Here is a 23,561-nt window from a genome sequence, read left to right as displayed (position 1 = left end):
CACTAAACTTATCACCTCATACACCCCCAACCTTGCTGGGTGGTAGTGGCGCAATTCTGTCAGTCCCCTCTTTAACCAGGCTTTTTGAAGCTTACGGTTTATGTCTTATATAATATATCATAAGACTAAAGGATTCAGGAGATTATAATTTTGCATTGCTGGAATCGCCCCAAGACAGCCAATACCTAATTTGAATATAAACGTCATATATTTTGCTCAAGAGATAAAGGAGTATTTGTACATTGGTGTACAGTACTGTAGTACATTTTATAAAAAGTTTTCAACTGTATTTTGGGTATATACGCATAGATTTCTTAGTGCAAAGCACAGGTGCACATGTACTAATTTGATTCTGCGGCACTAAAATTGTTTTTGTCTAGTGCAAATTATATGTTTATATTCAAATTAATCAGTATGTTAAGAATCCCAGCAATGTTAATTATATTCACCAGGTCATTTCACTGGCTTTTAAGAAAGCTTAGTCACTTAAGAACTGATAAATATACCGCAGCGTTAGACCTGGGCCTGTGCCAACTGTCAAATACCCTCCCCTTCCCCCACGCCCCCTCGCTGGCTCCCACCCTCTCTCCCCACCATCTGTAGTTGCTGGGAATCGCTTAATAAAACAGTGAATAATTTTAAATAAGCGTCATGTATATTTGCCCGCGAGATAAAATTAATCACCTGTATCCCATTACAGTAGTGATTTAAGAATAAAAGTGTATATGTATGATATAGTATTCCACATACACATAAGTATAAATAAAAAGTTTATGTGATGATCGGACAACGTCCATTTCAGTTAACGTCACATTTCCAAGAACGTATCTAGGACGTTAACCGGCGCATGACTGTACTAAAATTATTCAGTATCTTGCAAGGATTCCAGCAATGCAAGTTATGTTCTGCTAAGTTTAGTCTGTTACTTTTTATAAGATAAGCACTTTAAGCCTAAAACTACCTTCACCCTGAGAAGGGGAGGAGAGGTGTTGACAGCCAGGCAGTGGGGAGGAGGGGGAGTGAGGTGAGGTATTGACAAGCCAGCAGGGAGATTGCAGTGCATATTATCAGTCATATTGAGGGATTTTTAAGTTTTTCACTTATAAAATGTCACTGAATTGACTTGGCAGAATATAACTTACATTGCTGGAATTCTTGCAAGATAGTGATTAATTTGAATATAAACAGGCAATAGTTTGCACTATACACAGAAATTTTAGTACAGTGAACCCTCACTTTTCGCGGTCAATTAGACACGGAGGCCCGTAAAAGGCGTATAAATGAACAACATAATAACGTTGAGATGTAATCTGAACAAGGTTCTTCAAACTCCGACAATAAATTAGTACAAGACTTGGCAGAATAACCAACAGGTACAAAAACAGGTGCAAACTAAGGGACTCCTTGTCGTGGCCAGGCCTGAACGATCTGAAGAATTTAGCTATTAACTCAGCAGGAGAGTTTACTTAGACATTACTAGGACAATAAATGAGATCTTCTAGTTACTTGACAAAGCGGTACAAGACATGATACATCGGAGACATAGTAAGTGAGAACGCAGAGCATTGAACATAAGCATAGATATCAGACATGCTATAATATTATATAGTAATACAGACATGTGAATAAATGGTACAATGAATGGCAACAGAGTCTTGCCGTCAAGGCGTTCACATATCTCGACATTTACATATCTATACCTCGCCTTTCGCTGTTAAATCCGGCGGCTCACGGACTCTTTTCCATGAGTTGGGGGGCGAGGACAATGGGAGGATCAACTGACGACCTTACGTTCCTGGCGAATGTCTGGGCAGGGGCACAGGGGCCGGGAGGAAGGTTAAGTCACTAGAAGATGGCACTGAGCGAGGAGATGGCGTCTGTTTCGCCACCACACCGACCACTGGGGAAGCCGGACTTGAATGCGAGCGGACTCGCGCGGCCCATGATGACTAACCTTGTCCCAGCGGTGTGGCGTCGGGTCTGGATTGGAAATGCTTGCTGGCCGACAGTCAGCCTGGGAAGGCGGGCGTGGGCGTCATGAGTGGCTTGTCACTTGGGCCATCCTTGCAGCCTCCTGGCGTGATCACACTCGATCGCCTTGATCTTACCATTCATCTAAGAGGACTGGGGTGGGCAGGCACACAGTCTGAAGGCTGACCGCCTGGCACCTGGGCAGGAGGCACGTCTGTGAGGCCAGGGGTATTCTGGAGTTCCGTCAGGCCTGAGACCATCACGCGATCCAGGTTCCCCATCAGATTTTGTCTTGAGGATGAGGTATTTTGCGGACTTACCGCTGCCTCGGCGTGGCCATTACGCCTGCGGAGTAATGAGGTGAGGCGATGTGGTGTAGACGCCCCAGCGTTCGGCGCTCTTGAACTCGTAGCGCTATTGAGCAGGGGCCCCTGCGTCGGTTGAGGCGGAGGCCTCCGACTTCGAGCAACCGGTATCCGGATGACCCTGGAAGAGGTGGTGGCGTCCCGATCTGAGGAACCACCGCGGGCCATCAGAAACCTGTCGGCGACCACCAGGAAGACTTTCGGCCACATGAAAAAAGTCGGTGAATCTGGACTCAAGGGGCAACCGGGAAGTCATTGCACCGTCTGGCTTTTTGTCGCTGGCTGAAGCAGGTTATGGCGAGCTCTGGCTCCACCGTGCTCTTAATATCGGCTTCAATACCAGGCCAGAAGAAGCGGTCTGGCCAGACTCTGCGCCTGGTGGCTTCTTCGGTGGCTGTCATGGAGGCGGGATAGTCTCTGCGCCCGGCTGGCAGAGGAAGCGGGAAGCGATGATCCTGGGGCGTACAACACCAGCTCTCCGTCCGCGCAAAGGCTATTCCTTAGCTTCCAGAAGGGGAGGCGGGCGTGAATGTCGTGCGGATTGGTGAGAATCCAAGCGAGCGTCGTCGAAGTTGGATGTATGCGGGTCTTGGCGATGTCTGACTTGCCAGCGATGGTACAGTCGACTTCTATATGCAGAATTATGCGGAGCAGCGATGACAGGGGCGCTCGGGAGAGGCGTCCTGGTATGCTGAAAGCTGCAGTATACACAGCTATGCCAAGAGCGTGAGGCGGTCTTCTCTTTGAGGCGTTGGAGGCGAGGTTTTCGATGCGGCGTCCAGCGTGTAGTGAACCGAGATGGTATGGCGATGGTCGTCATGAGGTGGCCCAAAACCAAGCGATGGCGGCACTTGGCCGCCAGCGAAGCGACTGCCAGCATCTCTGGTTAAGTGGTGGCGTATCTGAGATACTCGATGTCCGTCAAAAAGCACGAATTACACTGAACTAAGCGCAGTCTACCCTGGCCGTGATCTTGAAGAGGGCATATCCGGGGAAGCGTATAGGCGGGAGGCGTCGGTCTGGAGGACCACTGGTGGGCAATTAGAAAGGGTGCCAAGACTGAGTGGTAATCCTGAACGCTAGGTCGTGGTCAGGAGTCCAGAGGAAAGAGCGCTTGGGGCTCATGAGGGGGCGTAGAGGTTGGGCTGATGTGGCGATTTCAGGGGAGAAGTCGGCCAGCTGATTTACCAGGCCCATAAACGAGCGAAGGTCGGTCAGGTTCGCTGGAGTAGGGAAGTCCCTGATGGCCTTGACCTTCTCCTCATCAGCTGAGATCCCCTCTGGCGAGATGTTGTAGCCGCAGTAGTTAACTTGGGAGGCGGCGACCACAAATTTATCTTTGTTCAGGGTGATACCATGGGCACGACATCTTGTGAGCATCAGATGAACTCGGTTCAAGTGGGCCGGGAGATCATCGTCGAAGAGCAGGATGTCATCTACGACCTTCACGCAGTTGGTGACACCCTGCAGAGCCATATCCCCACGGAGGCAGTACGCATCCCCCGTTGCTGCAAAGCCCATGGGTCCGCGGCAGTGTTGGAAGCGGCTGTGGGGCGTGATGAATGTAGTGAGGTGGCGATCTTCTTCCGCCAGGTCGACTTGCCAGTACCCATGTAGTGCATCCGCCGTGGTAAAGAACTTTGCAGACGGGGTGACGCTGCGGACTGCTTGAATGGGCGTAGGCGATGGATGGGCGGGACGAGAGACCTGCGAGTTGAGATGGGTGAGGTCCACTGTGATGCGGACACCTACAGGCTTGGGTGCCAAGACCATAGGGTGGCACCACTCGGAGGGCTCCTCACCGGCGTGTCTGATGATCCCCTGCTGCACCAGAGAATCGAGCTCCGCCTTCACCTTGTCCCGTAGGGCAAAGGGGATAGGCCTGGGTGTGTGGTGGCGAAAGGGGTTGCGCCAGGCTTGAGGTGGATTCTCATCGGGGGGCCTGTCATCTTCTTGAGCGGCGTCTTCTGGAGGTCGGACTTGGAGACAAGGACGTCGCTGAACTGACAAAGAAAAAACTCCCGGGCGGCAGCAGGTGTGGTCATGGTTGAAACAGGTATCTCTGCACACCTGTTGAGGTGTGTCACGGCGAGGATGGGCTTTGGGAACTCGGATGAGACGATGGCCAAGTCCTGACAATGGCCACATGACAAGAGAGGGGTTTGGATGCCCTCATGGACGTGGACTGTGGCAAGGCAAGACTTGGGACCGAGCTGTAATGTTGCCTTGAAGCAACCCAAAGCTGGAGACATCGGGGACCCGTTCGCTGTGAGCACGTCTTTCATAGCTGTGGGTGACAGGTTACTCCTGGGAATGTTGAGGGTGTCCAGGTGTGTTGGTCCAATCACCGTGATGTCTGCACACGTCTCAGGTATCATCAGGAGGTTGGAAGAGTTGGCACCGTAGGACAGACGAACATTGACTGGCTTGGGGGACCTGTCACTCGAGGCATCATCCACGCGTCGGCATCCTTTGTTATTCTTGGGAGACGGTGGTGTGGACGTTCTGTCGGGCTGTGAAGAGACGTTTTGACCTGGAGATGGAGGCTTCTTGGTGGACCTGCAACACTTGGCGAAGTGTCCTTGCTTGTTGCAAGCGTTGCATGAGACCTTGTTGGCAGGACATCGAGTTGTGCGGGCCCATTGGCCTTGAAACCCGCAGTTTCGACATTTACTATGAGCCGCAGGGCACTTTCCTGAACCGTGCTGGAGCTGACAGCTTCTGCAGGATTCGGGAGAAGGAACTGGTGACTGTGACGGGGGCTGTGGAGAGGACGCCGTCTGCATCTGGCGTTGATTCCTCTTGTAGGTGGAGACGGCGTGAACTTGAGACGGCGATGAGTGTATAGCTGAGGCAGCCTCTCTTGTGGCCTCATACGACCTGCAACAGGTGACGAAGTCGGTGAGGGAAGAGGCGGCGTCGAGGGTGAGGAGTTTCTGAAGCAGGTCCTCGTCACGTACACCCATCAGCAAGATCATCTTTAGCTGGATCTCAGCACAGGTTACAGGATCGCCTGTACATAGGTCCACCTCGGCTGCTAGGTCCTTAAGTCGTGTGTAGAAGTCTGAGAATGATTCCCCAGAAGCTTGTTTGCAGGATAGCAGTTCCCTACGACGCAAAGCTTCGTTGCGGATGCCTCGGAAATGACTCTGCAAGGCGTTTAAAACCTCTGTCACTGACATGGGGGAGTCAGGGGGAATGGCTAGCGTGTGCTCTAGGAGGCGTTGAACATCGAGGGAAATGCACGATCTTAATTGGATGAGTTGTTTATGAGGGGGCATTTGGTTGAGGTCAGACATAAAGCAAAGTCTTCGAAACGACGTCGCCATTAACGGTATACTTGATATGTAGCATCAGATTGAAGAGGTGGGGGGCTGGAAACTGAAGACATTGCTGGAATTCTTATAATATGATGATCATTTTGAATATAAACATCATAGATTTTGCATGAGACATACAAATTTTAGATATAATGTTTACTCTGAGTAAATATGTTATCTTTTGTGCAAAATATATGACATTTATATTCAAAATATTCCTGGTCTTTCAAGGAATACAGCAATGTCAATTATATTATCCTAACTTTAGTCTGATTTATTATTTATTACTAAAAAGGTAAACAGTCTGGTATTCCCACACATTCATCTGGTAGGGAGGAATGGTGGGGGGTGGGAGGGAGGGACCGGCGACCGACCACCTGGCACCACGGTGTGAAGAATATTTTTTTTTTTTTATTAACTGAAGATATTTGTTTTAGCTCATAAAATTCATACAAATTACCCGGCCAGAGTATAATTTACATTGCTGGAATTCTTACAATTTGATGATCATTTTGAATATAAACATCATATATTTTGCATTAGACATACAAATTGTAGATATAATGTTTACTCTGAGTAAATATGTTATCTTTTGTGCAAAATATATGACATTTATATTCAAAATATTCCTGGTTTTACAAGGAATCCAGCAATGTCAATTATATTATCCTAACTTTAATCTGAGGTATTATTGAATACTAAATGTTAAAATCTAGTTTTTTCACCCAACCTTTCTCTTGAAGGGAGGATTGGTGGGGGGAGGGTTGGGACGGACCGACCATCTGGCGCGGTTGGAAGAGGGGGGGAAGGCAAGGTGGGGTACTTTGATTGACATATAGTGTCGTGAAGAATATTTTTTTTTTTTATTAACTGAAGATATTTGTTTTAGCTCATAAAATTCATACAAATTACCCGGCCAGAATATAATTTACATTGCTGGAATTCTTACAATTTGATGATCATTTTGAATATAAACATCATAGATTTTGCATTAGACATACAAATTTTAGATATAATGTTTACTCTGAGTAAATATGTTATCTTTTGTGCAAAATATATGACATTTGTATTCAAAATATTCCTGGTCTTACAAGGAATCCAGCAATGTCAATTATATTATCCTAACTTTAGTTTGAGGTATTATTTATTACTATACCTGGTTTTCCCCCAAAAATTTCTGAGAGAGGGAAGAGCCAGCGAGTGTAGTGTGAGAAGAGGGGGAGGGAGTTGAGTCCATTATTTGAATGGACATTAACTTGGTGACTGTATTTCTCTATTTCTCTTAAGTATTAATTGTGTGCATGTACCATCATAAAATTAAGATGTTATTTTTAGTAGAACATATAGGTATTGTGTTGGAAAAAGTGGAGTTTGGGGGTCAGCTGGTCTCTATTTCATTTAATCCCATATGTTATGTTATTCACTTTACGCGTTTCTCACTTTCCGCGGTACCCTGTGGGTTACATTAACCGCGTAAAAGTGAGGGTTTATGTATATATATATATATATATATATATATATATATATATATATATATATATATATATATATATATATAAATATATATATATATATATATATATATATATATATATATATATATATATATATATATATATATATATATATATATATATATATATATATATATATATATATATATATATATATATATATATATATATATATATATATATATATATATATATATATATATATTCACAACATTTTATGATCGCAGTCATGTACTGAATATTCTATGTAAAAAATATAAATTTTTAATGAATTATTTATATTGTGGTCGACTTCCTACACAAAGACGGGCTTTAAATAGCCGTCTTATCTCCCCTCCCCCTCCATCCCTCTGTTCTCAGAGAGAAGGTCTTGGTAAATAACTTTTGTTTGTTTATTTTCATTGTTTGTCTAATTGATCATGTTGTATCAAAGTAATATTACTAAAAATTTTAGGCAGCTACCAAACAAGGAGATACTACCGCCTGGGAAGATATTGTCTAATGGTAGATCCTACTTCCATGTGGCATCACAAAAATTGTGACCAAGTCTTAGGTTGCTGATCTATCTTTCTGCCTCATTTACACACAATTGCAGTTTCAATTGTTTCTCTTCCTTTGACAACACAACATACATACAATATAATGTTTCTCACCTTTGATCTTTTTTTCCTTTTTGCATTTATTTATGGTTGGTTATTTAAAACAAGGCCAATTCACTTAAAGTATTGGCATCAAATTTTACCAGCTGGTGTATACTAGTGACTCACTTAAGTGTCAGTTATTTAACTGGAACTAATGTCGGTGTGAGTAAAATATTTCCATTTACTTGAAATAGATTTGCCGATTTATTTGTTTATTAATTTATTTATTTATTTATAATATACTGTATTATATTAAACACACTGCAAGTATTTTCTTTAATTATATACGTGTTTTGCAAAAAAGGGAGGCTACCATTATACCTGGTAGGTGAAGTTGACCAGACATTTATGGTGATTAAGGACCAAACTCCGAATCCATGACGTGACTTCTGTTCATCATTTATATCCAAAATTTACCACTGTCGGTAGTTTAAAAAATTAACGCAGTCATTTACTGAATATTCTTTGTAAAAAAATAAATTTTAAATGAATTATTTATAGGAGATAAGTATTATGATCAGTATATATACAGATATGCATTACTGACCACCTCCAAACACAAGGACGGCTAAAAATAGCCACAGGCGGTCACAGTCAAGGTCACTTTCCCTTTCTTGTCACTGGCAAATGGGGGGGAGGGGATGATGATAGCATCTGTGTGTATTACCGGGGTATATTGTTCTTTTACGGTATGTTAGACAGGTTTATAATACATTTTTATTATTTTAATATACCGGTAATCTTCATTTTAATCCAGCTTCCGAAATGTAAGTTTCAGTATAAAATAATTAGTGGAAGGACGTTGTGAGTGGTTTACGACTTTTCCATCACCGCTCTTGACATGCTAGACCGCAATATTTAAGAGGTAAGATTTTTATATTTGGTGCTTAAGATGATCCCCTAACTTTGGGCTGATATTTTTATGGTTCAAATTCCGTCTTATAGGCCGAGATATACGGTAGGTGTGTTGTCATTTAGGACTCTGTGTATCACTGCATATCACCAAAGACTCTTAGGAGGACATACTCTACTCCTTACACAAAGGAATTGAGTGCTAATCATAACGGTTCTTCATTTATTAACGACGTTACTCAGAATGGACAGTTATGCTATCAAAACAATAAACCTATCTTCCTAGTTAGTTAAACAGGGATCACAGGAATCACAATACTTTTCGTGAAATGGATAAAACCTGAAGGGTATTCACATAAAATATATTTATCCCACCATGTGGGAAGGCGACCACACACGTCTACACATCACTACCACAAACCAGACTCTGTGTTTGAAAACCGAGTGCCCCTCTAGTTGGGGCACAAACTTCGCTTCCAGCCAATCAGCACAGTTAGGCCTATGATATCACACTCACAGGCCACTGTGATTGGTTCATGCCTCAGGCTTCTCGGGCAGCTCTTGGTTAAAGGGAAACTGCTGTGTACTGTGTTATGGCGGGTAATCTTTGTCTAAGCTGAATTTTCCTGTATTTTCTCTAAACCATAAAACAATTTACTCCAAAAAGCATGGCATTGTTACAAATTTCAAACTTATTGTCTTTTTCTTTTTTTCAACGACGTTATAACAAAATGATGTTGACTGAAACGACATTAATGGGGGAATTGGTGTACTGTACTGTACAGGTATGTGTTTCAAGAGTAATCTGCACAACTCTCACCTATATCAATATGTATCCTCATGTTTTCTCATTAGTAAATATCTGTGTATTTATTTATTTGTATTGCATATGTATAATTGTAATTTCTCATTAATGACATGAGTGGTTCATATACAATACAGTAAGTCCTCGCTTAACGTCGGGGTTACGTTCCTGAAAATGCGATGTTAAGCGAAACAACGTTAAGCGGATCAATTTTCCCCATAAGAAATAGATAAAATACGGTAGTTATGTTCCTGAGCCTCTCTTTGCCCCATGAAAAAAGTTACATATACAGAAAATTACTGTCATTTCTTTAGAGAATAGTGTATAGAACTACAGTACTAAGTTTGTATTGGTACTCGCCGATGGGCGGAGGTGATAGAGAGAGTGTGTGGTGGGTAATGGAGCGAAGGAGGAGGATGGCGGGAGCGGAGAAGGAGGGTGGTGAATCACCAAGACTCTGTGGCTGCCTCCTCCTCCTCCTGCTCTGACTGGGGTTCCTCCGCTGCTGGTTGCCCCTCCTCCATTTTTGTTTGCCCCTCCTCGGCTGCCAGCTGTTGTGAAGAGGCTCCTGCTGTCCTGCGACAAAAAAATTAATCCAGTGTTGACTGCCTGGTGCTACTCATCTTCTTCTCCTTATAGATCTCCGTGTAGTAACCAAGACTGTCATCACGGTTGCGTTGAACCTTTGAGCTACTTTCTCTGTTTGGGTCGTCATCTAGAAGCATTTGCAATGCTTGCTGGAACATGTTCAACGATTCTGCCAATCTCTTTGAAGTTAGCATTCGTTGAGGTTCTTCTTCGTCTTCCTCGTGATCTTCAACGGGACTGTGTTCTGTTAATTGTTGCATATCTTTGTTGGTGAGCTCTTCTGTATGGGATGCCAGGACGTCCTTAATATCCTCTGATTCCAGCTCATCAAAGCCTGTTTGTCTAGCCAAGCTGAGGATATCCCTATTCACAGCTGGGACTAAGTCCGTGAATCCCTTAAAACTGTTGACTCACCCGGGCCACAGTTTACGCCACACACCATCCAGGCAACTTTCTGAAACCTCTTCCCATGCCTTGCCACTGTTGTCATTTGCATGAAGAATGTTTAAGCCACGCCAATATTCTCGGATCATTGGTTTATTTTCTCCGTCTGTAGCCTTGAGCAGCTGGACCATGGTACGGCATAAATAATACACCTTGAATGTTGTGATGACGCCTTGGTCCATAGGCTGCATCAGTGCTGTCGTGTTGGGAGGCAGGAATACAACTTTTACACTGTCATGCAAGTCGTCGAGATTGGGAGGATGAGCTGGAGGATTGTCAAGGATGAGAAAATTTTTTGAAGTTAAGGTTCTCTTGGCACAGTATTCCTTCAGTGCAGGGATGACGTACACGTTTAACCACTGGCTAAATATGGCGCTGGTTATCCATGCTTTTTTGTTTGCCTTGTAAATGACGGAAGGTGATCCTTAGAGTAACCTTTCAGGGCCCATGGTTGGCAGAGCGAAAAATTAGCATAGGCTTCTGCTTAAAGTCACCGGCAGCGTTCGCGTCAAGCAACAGCGTCAAGCGGTCTTTTGCCGCTTTAAACCCTGGCGCTCTTTTCTTCTCCTTGGAGATATAGGTCCTCTCAGGCATCCTAGAGACCAGTCTCATCTCATTTTACTGTGCTTGAGGTGCATTTAACTTGCACGTTTAAGCCATAATCACAGTTGGGGTCCCCAAGGAGAAAAAAATCGAGATAAAGAGCTTCTAACACAACTACTTGCGAGGATTGTGTATCGCTATCACTATCATTTTATCCTTGCTTGTTTAATGGGGAATATAAATCCTTTCAGGCATATACAGGTAACTCAATAAATATCTGTCTGTCAGGGGTGTGGAGTGGTGGTGTTAACGCCTTGGCTGGCCAAGTTCATGACCTGTGTTTCTGGGTCGCATGTGCACAATTTTCCTGCTTACAAATATTTATGGCTCTTGATATACTTGGAATTTTGGTAGGTATATATAATAACATACAAGCATATATTTTTTTAGGTTTGTAATGTTTTAAAATACCAAAATTCAGTAGCTGCATCAAATGCCATAAATATTTATGTATAATTAAAGTAAATTTCTCCTATCACTGTCTGTGCAACTGGCCAACCACCCGCTGCAAAGTTACCACATTTTTTATTTACTGTAACTCTCCATAACGTCCCGGTTACGTTCCTGAAAATGCGACGTTATACGAAACAACGTTAAACGGATCAATTTTCCCCATAAGAAATAGATAAAATACGGAAGTTGCATTCACGAGCCTCCCTTTGCCCCATGAAATACATTACATATACAGTAAATCATTGCCATTTCTATAGAAAATAGTGCATGCATATGCTACAACTATGTTTATATGGGTACTCACCGATGGGCGTAGGTGGTAGAGCGAGTGTGTGATGGTTAGTGAAGCGGAGGAGGTGGATGGTGGGAGTGGAGGAGGAGGGTAGGGAGTCACTGAGACTCTGCGGCTGCCTCCTCCTCCTACACTAACTGGGGTTCCTCCGCTGCTGCTTGCTCCTCTGCCGCTGCTTGCTCCTCTGCCGCTGCTGTGTGCTTCTCCTCGGCTGCTGGCTGTTGTGAAGATACTGCTGCTGCTTCTGCCATCCCGCAACGAAAAAATTAATCCAGTGTTGACTGCTTGGTGCTACTGTTCTTCTTCTCCTTATACATCTCAGTGTAACAACCAAGACGTTCATCAATGCTGCACTCAACCTTTGAGCTACGTTTTCTGTTTTGGTCATCATCTACAAGGATTTGCATTGCTTGCTGGATCATGTTAAACGCTTCTGCCTTCATCTTGGTAGTTAGCGTTCGTTGAGGTTCTTCTTCGTTGTCTTCATCTTCTATGAGACTATGTTCGGTTAGTTGTTGCAAATCCTCATTGGAAAGCTCTTCTGTATGGGATGCCAGGACATCCCCAATATCCTCTAATTCAAGCTCATCAAAGCCTGCCTGTCTAGCTTAACTGAGGATATCCCTCTTCACTGCTGGGACTAAGTCCGTCAATCCTGTAAGACTGTTGACACACTCGGGTCACAATTTACCCCACGCAACTTTCTGTAGCCTCTTTCCATGCCTTGCCATTCTTATCAATTACTTTTGCATGAAGATTGTTGAAGCCACGCCAATATTCTCGGATCGTAGGTTTATTATCTCCATCTGTAGCCTTGAGCAGCTGGGCCATGGTATAGCATAAATAATATGCTTTGAATGCGGCGATGACGCCTTGGTCCATAAGCTGCATCAGTGTTATCGTGTTGGGAGGCAGGAATACAATTTTTACAGTCATGCAAGTCATCGAGATTGGGAGGATGAGCTGGAGGATTGTCAGTGATCAGAAGAATTTTTAAGTCAAGGTTCTCCTTGGTACAGTATTCCTTCATTGCAGGGACGGCGTACACGTTTAACCACTGGTTAAATATGGCGCTGGTTATCCATGCCTTCTTGTTTGCCTTGTAGATCACCGGAAGGTGATTCTTAGAGTAACCTTTCAGGGCCCGTGGGATAGCAGTGCGAGAAACCAACACAGGCTTCAGCTTGAAGACACCGGAAGCGTTCGCGCCAAGCAGCAGCGTCAAGTGGTCTTATGCCACTTTAAACCCTGGCGTTTTTTACTCCTCCTTGGAGATATAGGTCCTCTCAGGCATCCTCTTCCAAAAGAGACCAGTGTCATTCACATTGAAGACATGCTTTGGTGAGTATCCTCCTTCCTGGATAATCCGTTTGAATTCTGGTGGGAATGTCTCAGCAGCAACCGTATCTGATCTGGCAGCTTCACCAGTTATCTTAATATTGTGGAAGTTATAACGATGCTTAAATCGATGAAACCATCCTCGGCTGGCCGTAAAGGTCTCTTCCTTCGATCCTTAACCCTCTTCTGCCTTGAAGTTGTCAAACTAGGATCTGGCCATATGCTGAATAACCATAAGGCTCACAGGGGCATTACACTGATTCTGGTCCTCCATCCACATTGCCAGCATCTTTTCCACCTTTTCTATCACAGTGCTTTTAGTACAAGTTGTCTTAGTTGTACTAACCTTAATCTTGTAAGCGTTGGTCCGGATAGTAGTATGCACCATTGTGCGGGTTAGGCCAAGCAGAGCGGCTATGTCCACAGCACGTTCCTCTTTTTCAAAACGGGCCAATACAGTCGGCCCTTAACATTCGCGGGGGTTAGGTAACAGAGATACCCGTGAATGTTAAAACTCCGTGTACTATTGCTGCCCCCCTAAAAATCCCTGGCCCCCCATGTCCTTATTTACCATATATACCTGTGTGTAGTTCGAGTTTTTAAGACCAAATTATTTGGCAAAAATTGGGGGTCGACCTCTAAACGGGTAATAGTTTCGTTAGGTTGAAAAATATTTACCAGTAACTACCAGTAAACAATGGAAATGACGCACCAACACACCATCAGCTGTGAGTGTCGGTACAGTCGCCAGGGCAGATCTCTTGCGTCATCATAGCAACCCCAAAGTAGCCAAATCCATGGTATGGTATGCACAGGACGATGTAAAACATAAAGTATTCATTTTTTGAAGTTTACTTATAGATACTGTACATAAATTTTTGTTCATTACATTTGAAACATCAATCTTTGTTAATTAAATTTGATACAAAAGAAAACTACGATACCGCATTTTCATTAAAATATTACATCACAAGTATATTTTACCTTAACTGTGACTGAATGAATATATTCTCAGAATTAAATATGGAAATGTAATATTTTGGCTGAAATGACGTACAAATTACTGTACAGTGGAAAGTGGGATAAAATTATGAAAATAATGACTTTCGCTTTCTTTCGTTGTTCAAAAGATTTTACCGTAATCGCTTTTCGAATGGTTTTCAGTTAAAAAACTGTTGTACTGTACTCGTACTGTATTACAATAATATTCTATCCTATCATTAGCCTTACAATCCCACAACTGAAAACCATTCGAAAAGCGATTACGGCAACATCTTTTGAACGAAAGAAAGAGAGAGAGTCATTGCTTGCGTCACAATATTATCCCACTGTAATACGTACATCATTTCAGCAAAAATATTACATTTCTATGTTCTCAGAAATAAATGGTAGTTTTGTTGAAACGTAATGTACAGTATTTAATATTAAAATGCAAAAATAGCTATAAAAACAATTAATACACCCGTAATGTACTGGCTGGCATCTCCACTCGTCCCTGCTCCTGCGTCCAAGGTCACCTCACCACTCCTCCCAACTCGCTCCATCCGCTTCCTCCTCACCGTCACTACTGCCGACAACAAACACAAATGTTTTGTGAATAACTGCACCTCCACTTCCTATGTACAATGCTTGTACTGAACTGTACTGTGCTGTGCATTTTTACAAACAATAAACATGGCAAGAAAAGCTATTAAAAAAAGAGATAAGAATTTCACTTTACTGTACCGTACCTCTCCTCGGCGACAGGGCGGGGGTTATCGGGCTCATCGTCACTCAATTCCATAACAGGTGGTGAAGTGGGGGCGACTGTGGATTCAGCTGCTTCCTCACTGCAGCCAGCGATTGATGGTGTTGAATCTCTCCTTCGGTAACCAAAGAACATGGTGATGGGGAGTTGTCGTCTCTTTCTTTTCATTTCTTCCATGATGTTTTTGTATGGAACAAAAGCATCATCCGTCCCTCGCATGAATTTCAGGGCACGCACCATGGAGGGGTCCATACTATAGGCCAGGTTTTTTAGTGCCTCAATCATCCTGGTCATCTCCCCCAACTTCTCCAACATTATTTCTTGGTGCTCTTCCTCATCCTCTTTCCCTTTCGCTTCCTCTTCCTCTTCCTTGCCTGAGTCTACTAACTCCTGTAGATCCTCCTCGGTCAGCTCAATGTCGTGTTCTTCGATTAGCTCCCTAATCTCGTCCTCTGCCATGTCCTGGAAGCCTTCAACAGCCACTTTCCTCGACAGTGCCAGGGTCTTTTTCACCGCCTCTGCGATGGCTTTGTCAGGAGAAAATCCAGTGAAATCTTTCACACATTCAGGCCACAGTGATTTCCAGCAGGCATTCACTGTCTCAGGCTTCACATCCTTGAAAGATTCAGCCACCAAAGATAAGCAGTCGGCAATGTTGAAGTTCTTCCATTACTGAAGCACATCCAGGTTTTGATCATGGTCTAAGTCTGAGTGCAGCCTGGCCATCACACGTTTACTGTAGTTAGCCTTGAACGTCTTGATAACTCCCTGGTCCATTGGCTGGATAAGTGCAGTGGTGTTGGGTGGAAGGAACAACACCTGTACCTTTTCATGCAGCACCTCCACTGACTGTGGATGACCAGAAGCATTGTCGAGGATTAGCAGGATCTTGAACTCTAATCCTTTCTGGTGCAGGTAGCGTTCGACCTCTGGCAGGAAACAATGGTGGAACCAGTTGAGAAACAGGTCGCTCGTTGTCCAGGCCTTCTTATTGTACATCCAGAAAACAAGCAGCAAGCTCATGTCGCGGTGTTTGAATGCACGCGGTTTCTTAGACTTGTATATGAAGCCTGGGCGAATGAGGTGACCCGCAGCATTGCCACAAAATAGCACGGTGCACCTGTCCTTGGTTGCCTTGAATCCTGGTGCACGGCGTTCTTCTTGGGTGATGAAAGTGCGCTGTGGCGTCTTTTTCCAGAACAAACCTGTTGGAAAAGAAAATACTCGTAGTACACCCTGTACTATTATACATACAGTATACGGTATCAAAATTGGTATAAAAATATTACACCACACTGTATGGTAAATCACTACGGAATAAAAATATAAAAGCTACTGTATAAAACTCAGACGCATTTATCCCGTTTTCTCTTACAACACAATACAGTACGTACAGTACAACAGGTATTTGAGCATTTTTAAGGTTAATTGTACAGTAGTAATTTATGTCTTACCTGTTTCGTCCATATTCCAAACTTGTTCTGGCTTGTAACCCTGCTCCTCGAGTATTGCTTAACAACTCTGCTGGGAAAGTTTTTGCAGCCATGGTGTCTGCTGACGCAGCCTCCCCAGTCATCTTCACATTCTTCAGGCCAAATCGACGCTTGAAATTGTCAAACCACCCCTTGCTCGCTTGGAAAGGTGTCGGAGGTGTCTGAGGTGTCTCGGTGTGGGGGTAGCAGCATTGGTACTGGGTACGGGTTCCTTAGCTGCAGGCGTGAAGCGTGTGTGTAGAGACTTAGCTTTCTCCCAGATAAGGATAGAGTCCACTACTACACCTTTCCGATGCTGGTCCTCTATCCACAAAAACAAGGCATTCTCCATCTTCACCATTGCCTTCTCCCTCACTTGGCTGACATGCTTAGCACTGCGTGGAGCACTGGCACTTACAGCATCACAGATATCTTTTTCCTTTTTCTTGATGGTACGTACGGTGCTTTCGTTCACGTTGTACAGTCGCCCAACAGCAGCGAACGACATTCCCTCCCTTAACTTATTCAACAACTCCACCTTCTCCTGCAGAGTCATCACTTTCTTCTGGCGCTTAGGGGTGGCTCCAGCTGGTGTCTTTGATGCTCTTTTAGGGGCCATGGTAAATGTGGGTAGCAAGCATAGCAACTACAATTCTGATGTCAACACAAGCGTGGTTACAGCGAGACTGAGTGAGAGAGCGGGATGGCGTGACGCGCTATGCGTGTGTGAGAGGTTGCGGGAGCGGGCGGTGTCCCGTGTTCGGTGCCGCGTGCGAGTTGAATGGCGCGCGATTTGAATGTACTTCAATTACTTCAATGTACAGAATATTCCTCCGGCTGGGCAATCCGCGTATTTGCGAATCCGTGAATGCTAAACCCGCGTATGTGAAGGGCCGACTGTACATCCATTTTCGTAGCCAGGATTATGGTCTTATGTTGCCTCTTAATTACACTAGCATCAGTAGAACTTGGTGGGTGCTTGGAAGCCATTTTGAATGGTTAGAATACAGTTTTAGAGCAAAAACACTTAAGCACATACAAATGATGTAAAGTCATAACAAAGACTGGCTCGGCGTTGCTTGGGGACACTGTGACGTTCTGCAAGTAGTCCGTGACAACGTAAAACGAATACGTATCAGATCACCGGAACGTTAAATGAATTTTTGGTCTCTAAAGTTTAGCGAATTAGTACCAAAACAACGTTAAGCGGGACGACGTTAAGTGCGAACTTACTGTATTTTATTTGCATTAATTTTCATAAAAAGTGCTTGGCGACACACGCAGTCTGTAACCAGGCTGTCTGGCTGTCTTTATGTTTGGTAGAGCTAGTAATGCATATAAATAATAGTTGGAATAATAATTCCACAAATAAATACATTTATATCATAATCCTAGCATAATTTTTCAGTAATAGTACACTACTTTTAGCAATATCACTTTGATACAACATGATAAATTGGACAAGCAATGAAAATGAAACAAACAAAAGTAGGTACTTACATTCAGGAAGCTTCCTTGTGGCCGCGCGTGTGGTATGACATGCAAATAGTCACCCTGGAACTTGATAACCCCCGTAGGGCATTCAAACAACGTCGCGAAAAGGCGCGCGTTCCGGAACATCAACCGGGGCACCCTAGATGGACGTTCCGGAACGTCAACTGGGGCGTGGGGATTAAACCTCTCCCCTCCTTCTAGCCCCCTAACACCCTCCTTAACCCCCATAACCTGCCACCCACTCACATACTGGCCCCGTCATCCCCCAGTCCTCCTCTCCCTCTGACTCGTGAATGGTTTGGATTCATGAGTTAAAACTCTCGGGGTTTACATCTCACAGAGGGTGGATTGAAAACATTGAGTGTAGCAATAATTACCCTCTAATAGCTACTATACAACCCTTTTAAACATTTATACAGTGTAGAGATGATGATAAGGAAAATAACAGGAGCTGACAAGTACGAGATAATGGGAGCTTTATTACTTTGAGGACAATGGTTTAGTCCTTTGATGATCATGGTTTACTCCTTTGATAATGATGGTTTAACTCTTTTGAGGCTGATTTTTAAACCCTTTGAGAACAGTTGTTAAACCCTTTGAAGATGAAGGTTTAAGCTGTTGAATATGAATGTTTAACCCTTTGAGGATAAAAATAAACCCTTTAAAGACAAAGGTTTAACCCTTTGAGAACAAATGTTTAATAGTTTCATGATATCACTTTAACCATTTGTCCTTGAATATCATGTTTTATCCTTCTCATGCTCCAAAGGCTAAAGGCAGGTTGATTCTTGAAGTGACATTTTCTACAATGAAAGTGATCCAGTTTGTGTTTATTCAGAAACCTAATTGTCTTTCTGGACTTATATGGCAAGATCATTATTTACTTTTGGAATTCTTGAATTGGGGGCATGGTTGGAAAGGTGGCTTTGTCATACTGAATAGGTGTAACAGTATATTGTACTCCAATGGCCTATGTGTACCATATGTCTACATAGTTTATAGTCTACATTGTTTATATCATGCTGAACTGTATATCTACCTACAGTAAGTCCTCGCTTAACGTCGGGGTTACGTTCCTAAAAATGCGACGTTATACGAAACAACGTTAAGCGGATCAATTTTCTCCATAAGAAATAGATAAAATACGGGAGTTACGTTCTTGAACATCCCTTTGCCCCATGAAATACATTACATATACAGAAAATTATTGCCATTTCTATAGAAAATAGTGCATACTTATACAACTACTAAGTTTGTATTGGTACTCACCAATGGGCGGAGGTGATAGAGCGAGTGTGTGGTGGGTAGTGAAGCAGAGGAAGCAGATGGCGGAAGGGAGAAGTATGATGGGAGCGGAGGAGGAGGGTGGTGAGTCACTGAGACCTGCGCTGAGCCAAGAGAGCATAGCGCGGCCAGACGAGAGAGGGTGATCCACCGTAAAATGTAGTCTGTGACAACGCAAGACGACGTAGTATCGGATCACCTGGACGTTTAACGAATATTTGGTCTTTAAAGTTTAGCGATGTAGTACCGAAACAACGTTAAGCGGGGCGACGTTAAGCACGGACATACTGTAATTTATATACATTTCTATCCACCTGAAAACCTACATGAAATTTTTACTGAATGAAAATTATTATTAATTTTACATTACAGTACAGTACTGTATTATTATTATTATTATTAACCTTCATGGGCTGTCCACAAAGCCTATAGTTCATATAACAGGATTGCAGAATCTATCACTAGTTTTTATGTAAATCAAAATTGGTTAAGGATGGGAGGTTAATGAATAAATTTTTAAATTGGTCTCAACTTTGGCTACAAACATTTTAAAAATATGGATTCAGGGTTATGGCTCTACGAATGTTTACAAGAATACAAAATTTAGGAAGTGGTTGAATTTAGAATTATTCTAACCTTTTCTCTTTCTCAAAGTCACTGATTTTGTATGTTATTTTTATGAATCTGTGTTACAGGTACTTCTACCAAGAAAGAAATCTAAGAGTACACATTTCAACAAAGCACGATCAGTTGAAAATATATGAATGTGGTGTCTGCAACAAGAAACTTTCTACCAAGGTAAGCATTGAATCAGTATTTGTTCCCTATTTCCACACACACACATATTCATTCACTCTGCCACAGATATATTCCAATCCCTTTCCTTTTCTTACCTCCACTGCATAAGCTTGACCATACTCATATACTGTAGTCTACTGTCCTCAGTGACATATTGGCAATTAGATCCTATGATGCTGGACATCCCAGCAGCAGAGATTTCTCTCAAGTACCAGTAAATAGTACATTGCTGCAAGCTTAAGTCTCTATCCAGTCATTCCAGGGGCATTTGAAAGTCCAGCAATATGATGAGTTGTATCATTATGGCCTGCAAAGATAGGAGTCAGAATTAAATTCAACCTATTGGAGAATAATACTGTAGGTTGAACTTCCCTCCTAGGTGGACACCTGGGAGAATATCCCTCCTTTGATAACACCAGAGAGGTTGTAGGGCTGAGGGAGGCTACCTTTACCTCAGACACTTCCTCACTGCTCCAAACCTTACACACTTAGCTCAACCAATATGGAGGAAATCATGAAATGTGTTTTAACTAATACAATTCTCACTGTATCTGATAAACTATTAGTGACAATGGATGTTATATTTTGAAGCCATATTTCATGTGTAACAATGAGAAGACACTTGATAACCTGAGTGCCTTCAGTCAATCACAATACATACTCATGTCTGTATGTCAGACCACATTGTAAACATAGTACTATACAATAGAACCTCGAAGAAAAGTGAATATTTGGGGGGGAGATAACACTGCTTATCTGAACTGTTTATAGAAAATCAGTTGTTGTTATGTTATTACTACACTTCAACAACTATGGTCTTTAAGTGTATAAAAAGGTTATTAAAAGAATATTACATTAACAATAAAAAAAATATAGAAGGGAATTCTCTGGGTTGAAAATCAGACTTACTCTAAGTCTGGTTGTCAATTTGTTACCCAGATGGTTGTTGTTTACTGTGAAGTGTTTTATGTAAGCAACCACAGGATTTGTCTTATGAATAAAGAGAAACTGTATACTGTACAGTACTATAAAGATAAAAATAAGAACAAATAAGTGTAGGAGTATTTTGTATATGGAAGACGAGTGTTTATCTGAGTGCAGATGGCAGAGGGGGGGGGTGCATGGGTGGTTGGCACCCTCTCCCTTTCTCCCCCTAGATTCCTTAAACACTTTTTTATGTAATTTCACCATAATTATCATATACAGTATACAGGCATCCCCCGTGTTACAGAAGCCCGGGTTACGGAATTTCGCTCTTACGGAATTTGTAAATTATGACCAATAATTTCGCGTTACGGCTCGTAAATCCACCCTTACGGAAATTGGGGTAGATTTTAACAAACAGAAGGCCTCACACATGCCATTCAGACTGACAGACTTGACAAGTTTTACCAACCATAAAGACAGTTGAAGCTTTAAACATCACTCACAATGGATCTTGAATATTCCAACTGTAATCAGACATACCTAAGTTGCCTCAACAATTGCAACCCCAGTTGTAATATCAAATTCTGTGTCACCACTAAAAAATAAAACAGTAGTCCCTGGCGCACTCTTAAGATTAAGAGAAAACGGACGACTCAGGCGGCCTTGAAGTGAGAGAAAACGGACTCCTATGTCGGGGCACTCAAATAAAGAGACATGGCTAGCACATGTTTTGTGGACTACCCACTATACAGTATCCTTTTCATCACTTTGTAATAAACCTCATCATGCCTATGTGTGTTTCTGATAATTACCATAACATTATATATTTATATATTTAGCGGTTGTACAAACACAAGGCCTCACACATGCCATTCAGACTGACAAGTTTTACTGACCATAAAGACAGTTGAAGCTTTAAACATCACTCACAATGGATCTTGAATATTCCAACTGTAATCAGATATACCTAAGTTGCCTCAACAATTGCAACCCCAGTTGCAATATCAAATTCTGTGTCACCACTAAAAAATAAAACAGTAGTCCCTGGCGCACTCTTAAGATTAAGAGAAAATGGACGACTCAGGCGGCCTTGAAGTGAGAGAAAGCGGACTCCTATGACGGGGCACTCAAATAAACATACACATAGCTGTATAATGCAATATTATGCAATATTAACCCCTAAATTGGTGTTTTAAGAAGGTATATCATAAATTATTTAATGTACTGTATTGTATGTGTTTATAAATGTTTATTTTCATTAATAAAAGTGCTTGAATTACTTTTTTGGGGCCAAAAAAATTCCTTAGGAACGCATCTCCAGTTTTATAATGGAAGTCAGTGGGAAAATAGGTTTCGCGTTACGGAATTTCGCGATACGGTCAATTTTCCGGGAACGGAACCCTTCCGTAACATGGGGGATGCCTGTAGTCTCTCGATTTATGCGGTCAATTAAACCCGTGGAGTTCCGCGTAAAACGAGGAACTTATAAACGAAATAACAGAACATATGGGATTAATTGAAATAGAGACTCGGCCAACCCCCAAACTACACTTATTCCGACACAATACGTACGTTGTAGTAAAAATAACATCTTAATTTTATGATGGTATGCACACACAATTAATATTTAAGAGAAATATCAATAATAATAGGGTTTTTAACACTTTCGTTAGTAGAAGAGATAGCTGGGTACACGGGGATGGGGGGTTGGTTCCGAGGCAGAGGGCAGATTATTGGCCCTCACCTGTATCACTTTTATCACCTGTATCACTATCCACTACAGAGGCATGCAAGGCCTCTTTTTTAAACCCCTCAAAGTCCATATCCTCACTATCACTGACTTGGGCTGGCTGTGGTGGGTGGCGGGTGAAGAACTCGGTAATTTTTTGTTGACTGGGCGACCTTGTGCGCACCCTGCCCGCGCTGCTTCCTGCGTAAATGATGGAATGTACCACGTAACTAATAATTGTCGGTCTGGCCAGGTGCCGCGTAAATGACCGAACGCGTAAAGGAAATCCGCCTAAATCGAGACTATACTGTAATATCAGTTCATTTGTTACCTGGGTATAAAATATTATCCTAAAAGAATCAGCTTTTTCTGAGAAAAGAATCCCACACTGAGCACCATGAATCATTTGTTTACAAAGGGCAAACAGCTTATCAGCTTACCACAATGTCTGTCTTCAACACTTAGTAAATTAGTACAGTGCAGTCATGTATTTATCATCACTAAATAAATACTTTTGCAGTGTATTTATCATCACTTAATAAATACTATTGTATTGTATTTATCATCACTAATAAGTAATATTGTAGTGTACAATATTGTGTATCTGCATATACCCAGGTTTATTCATTAATCATTTGTCTAAGTGTGCAAGTAGCCAAACTGAGCCATCATATAACACTCAAAGGTAGTAAATGACGGTTTAGGAAAGTACCTTTATATCAAATACAGTGGTCTCTCGGTTAACGAACACAATTCGTTCCACAGAGTCATTCGTTAACCGAAAATTTTGTTAACCGAATCTATTATTTCAGTAGGATATTGGGTAATTGGTTCCAACTCACAGAAAAAGTACATACAAAGTACTGTATACCAGTAATAGAATTAACAAAACATTAAATATAAATTCAGTACTGTCACCAGCCA

General features: G+C 42.5%; 1 protein-coding gene across 1 annotated transcript in view; it reads left to right on the top strand.

The window, feature by feature from the left end:
• The window catches only part of LOC121862946 (transcription factor IIIA-like), a 247,654-nt gene that overhangs the window by 207,459 nt on the left and 16,634 nt on the right, over window positions 1–23,561 (top strand). The window contains exon 7 of the mRNA XM_042361399.1: window positions 19,879–19,981. Within this exon, the coding sequence (XP_042217333.1) occupies window positions 19,879–19,981 (103 nt within the window). The remainder of the gene's footprint in view (window positions 1–19,878; window positions 19,982–23,561) is intronic.

Source organism: Homarus americanus, unplaced genomic scaffold, assembly GCF_018991925.1.
Source record: "Homarus americanus isolate GMGI-L3 unplaced genomic scaffold, GMGI_Hamer_2.0 scaffold24922, whole genome shotgun sequence".
In the NCBI taxonomy this organism is placed as follows: Eukaryota; Metazoa; Arthropoda; class Malacostraca; order Decapoda; family Nephropidae; genus Homarus; species Homarus americanus.
This window is presented reverse-complemented; position numbering and strand designations above follow the sequence as displayed.